This window comes from Vicia villosa, unplaced genomic scaffold, assembly GCF_029867415.1.
Source record: "Vicia villosa cultivar HV-30 ecotype Madison, WI unplaced genomic scaffold, Vvil1.0 ctg.000032F_1_1_3, whole genome shotgun sequence".
In the NCBI taxonomy this organism is placed as follows: Eukaryota; Viridiplantae; Streptophyta; class Magnoliopsida; order Fabales; family Fabaceae; genus Vicia; species Vicia villosa.
In genome coordinates, this window is record NW_026704967.1 from 224,933 (window position 1) to 232,500 (window position 7,568).

A 7,568-nucleotide genomic window follows, 5' to 3' on the forward strand; every position below is an offset into this window, starting at 1 on the left:
ATATATATATATAAACCAATATCTAAGATAGGAAGAAAACACAATAACCATTTCGTCCATAATCACCACCCTCACCATTGAAGACCAAATACGTAAAAGTAAATGTTGGTTCCCAAAAGTTCAAAACCTAAACAGATCAAATAAAAGAGAATATGTTATTAATATTGTTTTCTTATAAAAAAACTAAACTTAGGGTTTAAGGGAGAATAAGTTAATAACAAAAACTAAATTAAAAAATTCACACGTAAATCATTTTGAATCCAACCACCACCACACTCGCCGTCAAAAAACGTGTTACCGCTACTATAGTCTACCACTGTCAAACCGTCAATCGCCAGAAATGCCATAACCACCGCCATAATTTTGTAGATCTAAGTAGAGAAGGATAAAAGAGCACAAATCTTGAACCCATTATTAAAAACATAACTTGAAGAAGCTAAAAAATGGTTAACTCAAAAATTAAACAAAAAGTGGAAGAAAGTAGACAGAAGAAATTTTTTGTAAATATATAACCAAAAGCTTACCGGTTTAATCAAAGATGCATAACTTTAGAAATGAAGATTGAAGAAAATATTTGTGACTAGACGTTAGAGATTTCTGAAATGATGAAACTGCATGAACAGAAAAGAAAGCAAACATTGGGAAAAGGTAAACCATTTTTTCACTACAGGTCAAAATGAATTGATTGTGGAGAAAAAGATGGAGTTGGAAATTGAAATAAAAAATAATGAAGTAGAAGAAATATAGGAAAGGCGAAGTAAATACAACATTGCAAGCAAAGTAGGTATGTTCATTCTGCTCCTACATATTTGATGGGAAAGAAGGTTAATAAAATATAATTGATATTTTTGAAAAAAAAAGGAAAAGGAAAGGAATAGGCAAGCTGGGAGTATAAGAAACAAAATGGAAAGTTGGTCGTTGAGATAGTACACGTGGATGGGTTTATTGGCAAGATGGCAAAATTGGAATTTCAAGAACATTAAATTTTCTTATATGATAGATATTACAAATGAGTTACAAGAAAATAGTCATCGAATTCCTAAGAACAAACTCTATTTTCTACCAAATTGTTTCTCAATCTTTATAACTCTCTATATATGAATTACAAAATCCTAAGGTGTTTAAAAGTGTTTCCCAATTCCTCTTTAAAAATAAATATGTGTATTCAGGCATCGATTTAACTTTGCAGAAGATAACGTAAAGAAAATAAACATAATTCGATCAAACGGTCTGATCTAAGGAAGAAAGTAGCTCTCTGATTTATTATACTTTCAAAAGTTGTCACAAAATATTACAATTGAGTTACAAGAAAATAGTCATTCAAATTCATAAGAACAAACTCTATTCTCTATATATGAATCAAAAAATCCTAAGATATTTAAAAGTGTTTCTCAATTCCCCTTAGATATTTCTAAGGATTTCTCAAATTCTAAGAATACACTCTTAAGAATTTACTATTTCCTCTTTAAGATTACCACTAAGATTCCCAAACCCTTCTCATTGTCTTCAACTTTAAATTTACGAAGGTTGTGATAACAAGAATGTAAGAGATACATATTACAACTGTTAAAACCACAAAATTCTATAACAAGCCCAAAACTCATCCTAAGAAAATTAGATAGGATGACAAAAATCTTAAATCGTCGTGGATCAACCTGAAACCCGCCGATAACTTGATTTGATTCTCATTTTTCCCTTGATCCAGTTATTGATTTTCCTCCAAATTTGTCCTTTCCAAGGTAACTGCATAATAAAAAACTTCTACTTTTAATGGTTTAAGGTTAGATTCATAAAAAGTAACATGAATTAATTTTTCAGTTGTTAGATTCTTTTTAATAAATACTCTAAAAGCTTTTCTAGACATGGAAAATCCTAGGAATATGCCTTCATAAGCTTTCGCATCAAATTTTCCGAGGTTATCCTTCTCGTTATTAATGATGAAGTATTTGCATCCAAAAACATGTAAGTGATATATATTTTGCTTTCTTCATTTTTATAGTTCATTAGGCTTCTGCTTTAGAATTTGTCTTATGAAGATATGATTCATAATATAGCAAGCACTGCATTAGTCAAGAAATATTTAGGAAGATTAGTCTCATTGAGCATTGTCCTTGCAAGCTCTGCTACAGGTCCATTTTTCCTATCTACTACCCCGCTGTGTTGGTGAGTTTGTGGAGTAGAAAACGTATACCGAATACCATTCTCAATTTTGAATTTTTGAATTCCTCATTTTGGAATTCTCCACCATGGTCACTTATGGTGGATGCAATGCTTACTCCTTTTTCGTTCTGGATAACCTTGGCTAGTTTCAGAAAGGCAACAAACACGTCTCTTTTTTATACAAGAATAATGTCTAGGTATAGCGAGAGTAATCATCCAAAATTACAAGAGTATAGACGTTTCCACCTAGACTTACGGTTCTAGATGGGTCGAAAAGGTCCTTGTGAAGTAGTTGTAAGGGACGATTAGTAGAAATAATATTTTTAGCTTTAAAAGAGACTCTTACTTGCATGACCTTTTGGCATGCATCACATAATCTATTTTTTTTCAAAATGTAAGGTTGGTAGACCGTCTATGAGATCTTTTTGGACCAACTTATTCAATTGATCCATATGGATGTAAGCTATTCTCATGTGCCTTAACCAAGGATTATCCTTCTTACTTATAAGACATACATCATTTGAAGAGATTTTATTTAAATTCGTTATGTAGGTATTTCCACTTATTAAGCTTGTAAATAGAGTTTCGTTTGATATAGATTTTATGACCCTCCAACTAGAAGAGTCAAACATTACACTATTACCTTTGTCACATAATTGACTTAATCTAAGTAAATTATGCTTACACCCTTTAACTAAGAAAATTACTTCCCCTATCATTGGACTGGGGGACTTACCAACAGTGCCAATCCTAGAATTTTTACCTTATTATCATCTCCATAAGAGATGAAACCTCCTTATTTAGGAAAGAAGGTGGAGAATAGACTTTTAAGTGTGTGTGTGTGTGTGTTTGTGTGAGTTGCCTTGGTACTTAGGAGTTACTTCCTTACTTTTACAAAACTCTGGTCACTCAGACCTTTACAACCTGGCGAGCTTTCACACTTCCTATCTTTCATAACTCTAAGGCTTCCAAGACTCTTTGCTCGATATCTTGATCATATAAGAACTTCAATAGAATCTCGAGTCTCTTTTCTTGATAAAACTTGAGATGTTTTTCCATTTTGATCACCATCACTAGAGAGTTGAAAGTTATTGCCACCAACTTCAACAATCATTTACGCTGTCGTCCTCAAAACTTGAGAAATTATCTTTTGCGAGATTATCAAATTTATACCTACAAGCACACGGATTTGCACTCCATGCTCTATTTAAGGAGAAGGAAGATAACATAAGTCATGTAGAGGCTAGGGAAGATGCATATAGACTTTGAGTCGAAAAGGCATATTTCTCGATGAAAAAGAAGTAAAAAATGAAAAAAAAATCAAACTTTTACACATTGACTGAAGGTTATCCGCATGCAACAAAATTTGAAGCAAGAGAATTGTGTGTGTGTGGCCTAGTGGTTAAAGCTTGGGTCTTAGGGGTGTGCTCCCCTCAAGGTCTCAGGTTCAAATCCGACTAGGCACAAATTGCCTATTTAAAAAAATTGAAGCAAGAGAAAAAAGACATATAGTAATAACATACAATACTTATGAAAGCTCTAACATGAAGTATCCTCCTTAGCTAGGGAAGTGAGACGCCAAGCTACTGACATTAAACGAGCATTGGATATGAGGCAACCCATCAAAACCAGGTTCTATCTTTTCATTTTAATTTGTATTGTTATTGTAGTAGAATATATTTTATTATTAGAGAAAAATAGATTAAGTTTGGGAGTAAAAAGCTGATTTTCAAAGAAAAATGGCAAAAATGAAAATATTGCAAAATGTGCAAGTAATATCGTTGTGCCCCTTATGGTAATATTGCAATCTTAACTTTTTGATTTGCAGTGCGCTGCTCTCCAATCCTACCACGACGTGAATATCCAATTGATATATAGTTGTTATTGTCGAAATTGTAACACACCCTTACATGTAACGACATAATTACTTTATTTTTTATCCGTTGAACACCGCTTTGGAACTTTAAATAACAACGTTGTGCTCATTTACTTTGGCTTGATGCTACATATTTTTATACATAGGAGTCAATTGAATTGTTTTCCTTTGCTTCATTATTTTCTCTACTTTCATACTTTCTTACACCCAAGGTTACCTTCACCCCTAAGCCATTTTTTTATCTATTTTCGTAACCTTGTCATGGCTCCACCTTGCAAGCAAAAGAGAACAATTTCATCCTCAAGTAATGCAGATGATCAATATGAAAGGTTTGTAAATGAGGAAGTAGGTGCATATTAGGACAAATTTAGGTTATGCAATGTTAATGTTGAAAAGGCCTTTGCATGGGGTGATCTAGATGAGAATTCAAAAACCTAAGCTAATTTGGAGGCTAAAGGTTAGGAATATTTTGATGGCATCCTAGCATACACTTTCAATCGGTCTATAGGACTTTAGTTCTTTGGGAACAAGCAAGAAATGACTTCAAGTCACGCCTTGTTTGTTGGGAAAAGTGGTTTACTATAGTGTGAAAGGAATCAATAACCTTCTTTAACTAAGAGCACCCCTAGTATGTGGGGTTCATAGGAGACGACATATGGACTCAACTCCTGATAAGGAAGGATGAGAGATAATTTTGCAAGAAGTTTCTCAATAAGGGGAAATATTGTGCCAGATAGAAAGGAGACCCCGTCATAATTGGTTAAAAAGCTTAAGTAATACTTCAAAATGTGACACTCCTTTTTTATGTCAAAACTGAAAAGTACTTCTAACCATTCAGATTGCGGCACCTCAAGGGTGCATTCTTTTCCAACGCTTTCACATTAAGAAGACTAAAATCATCTTCATCTCTAATATATTCTTATTAATTTTACAACTTTTTATTTTTATATTTTATTACTCAAACCTTATACCATCTTCATTTTGTTTGATTAAAAAGCTTTGAGGTGGGAGCAATATTATAAGAAAAAACTTTTTAACTCCTTTTATTCTGAAAAAAGAAAAGATATTATTTCGTTTAATTTGATTAATTATGACATTGGCCGGAAAATAATGACACTATCTTAAATAGAAATGTGACCAATATTCGTCTTGACTTATAAGTAGAAAAGGAAGAATTTTTTGTTTTTGTTTTATTAAGGGGGTTGCTCAATACACCCTTATATATTTCTCCAAAACCATGTAAAAATTTGAAAAATGCACTTTGAAGTCTTTTGCAACAAGATTTTACTAATAATTAATCTTTCATGCAGATATACATGCGATATTTTCTGTAAGTAATAGTATTAGATGTTCAAAATAAAATGGGGTGTATTAGGAATTTGATTTCCGAACATCAGAAATTCCTGCAAATTTTAGTTTGAAGTTTTCTCCAAATTGTTATTCTGCACAAATACCCGAAGTTTACCATTTTCTATGGGTATCCGGATGCGTCTGAAATTCAACTTTCGTACATCACAATTTACTGCAGGGTTTGCTTCAAAAAAAAATTGCCTATTGTGATTTCCAACCAAATTTTATAAAAACATCTGAAATTTGTCATTTCTTACATATATACATGCGATGTTTTTTTCATCTAATCGTATTTGGATTTTACTTTTTGAATCAAACCCTTTCATTTTTTTTTTTTGGATAAAATCTTATGAACAACATGATATAGGATATAGAATGTCTCCAAACAGGGGCGGAGCTATAGCCCAGCGAGTCCGGACATGCGTTCGGGCTCAATCTCTCATTTTATTGCATACTCCCCACCTAATAGTCGGTTTTTAGACAATATTAGGGGCAAAATTAGTAATTTTTAGATAAAATTAAGGGAAAAATTAGTAAAAATAGGGTGCGGAATTTTTGGACAAAATCAAAGACATTTTTTTAGATAAAATCAAGAAAAAAAATTAATAGAATTAGGGTGTAAAATTAGTAAAGACAAAGGTGCAAAATTTTTGTCCGAATTCCCTAAAATTTCTGGCTCCGCCAGTGTTCCAAAAGTTATCATTCAAACAAAGACATTTTGAAATATTTATAAGATTTAAGAGAAATACAATGAAAAAATTTTCAGGTGATTTATTCCACATTCTATTAAAGGTCTGTAACCAACTTTAGGTTTTCTGATATCCAGTTGATCTAGCCAAATAGAAGAGTCGTAGTAGTAGATTTTAAGTCTAAAAAAAGAGTAGAAAAATACACATCAACGACGGTCACTCCACTTATCCAAAATATAAAAAATGAGAGCCACAAACACAAACACTTATAAATATAAATTCTACTTATTCCTTTTATAGATTCAAATTCTAATTTATTGTCCTACACATAATTAATGCTCCTCATAACTATTGTCAAACTTGTCAACTTTAGACCTATATCCACTTGCACATATACATTTGTACTCCACATCACTTACTTGCTCACATCGCCTTAGTCCTTACATTACAATGACATTAGCATGACCTTTTCCAACTCTATTTCTCTATTCAAACGCGTTCATATTCAGACAACCATAACATCACGAAACCGGCCGTAGGTATCAAATTCTCTATAAAATTATATTTCACTCTTTTTGAATAGGCCAAGTTTTCTCAACAAATACATTTTTACATTTAAATATTCCTCTCTTCATCATTGACCAGATCCCTTTTTTGTTTGTTCATGTCAGCCCTTATAAAGTTCACAACAATTACGCTTATCTAGTCCCTCTACAACTCCTCTATACTATATTTTTTACTCTTCACACCCCCAACATGGATCAATTCCCATACATTCCCACTGGAAGATCACCAAAACGAGAACTTCAAGGTCCTCGTCCTACGCCTCTTAGAATACACAAAGACTCTCACAAAATCAAGAAACCACCGTTGGCGCCGCCGCAGCAACAACAACAGCAACTACATCAACAACAGCCGCGCCTACCGATTATAATATACACCGTCTCCCCTAAGGTAATCCACACCACACCCGGCGACTTCATGAACCTCGTTCAACGTCTCACCGGCTCCTCCTCCTCCTCTTCCTCCTCTTTATCATCGTCAAACATAGATCCTTTCAATCCTTTTCACGGTGACGGAACAATATCGCCCGCAGCACGATATGCCACGGTAGAGAAAGCTATGTCTCCTTTAGGAAGAAGACAACAACAACACCTACAACAACATCTACAACTACAACAACAACAGCATCAAATAGTACTACCTACAACAACAAACACTACTACTATTACTACTAGTACTAGTGATGTAGTAAGCGACATGGAAGGGATAGAACAAGTAGAACTGATGAATCATGGAGTTGAGAGAGGAAACATGATGTTTCAAGGGATTTTATCTCCGGGACCGGCTTCGCTATCTCCGATTCCGGCTAACTTTTTCTCGCCGCCGTCTTCGGATCCAAACATGTTCAGCAATTTACTTCAAGATTTCAGTCCTGCACTTCTTAGTAGTAGAAATTTTATGGATCCTGGTGCTAATTTCTTTTTACCCAG

At 33.6% G+C, this 7,568-nt stretch overlaps 1 protein-coding gene across 1 annotated transcript in view; it reads left to right on the top strand.

The window, feature by feature from the left end:
- Window positions 1–6,509: 6,509 nt before the first annotated feature.
- LOC131622541 (protein MKS1-like) overlaps window positions 6,510–7,568 on the top strand; it is a 1,764-nt gene continuing 705 nt past the window's right edge. Inside the window, exon 1 of the mRNA XM_058893581.1 lies at window positions 6,510–7,568. This exon is cut by the window's right edge and continues 705 nt beyond it. Within this exon, the coding sequence (XP_058749564.1) occupies window positions 6,832–7,568 (737 nt within the window). The 5' untranslated portion in view covers window positions 6,510–6,831.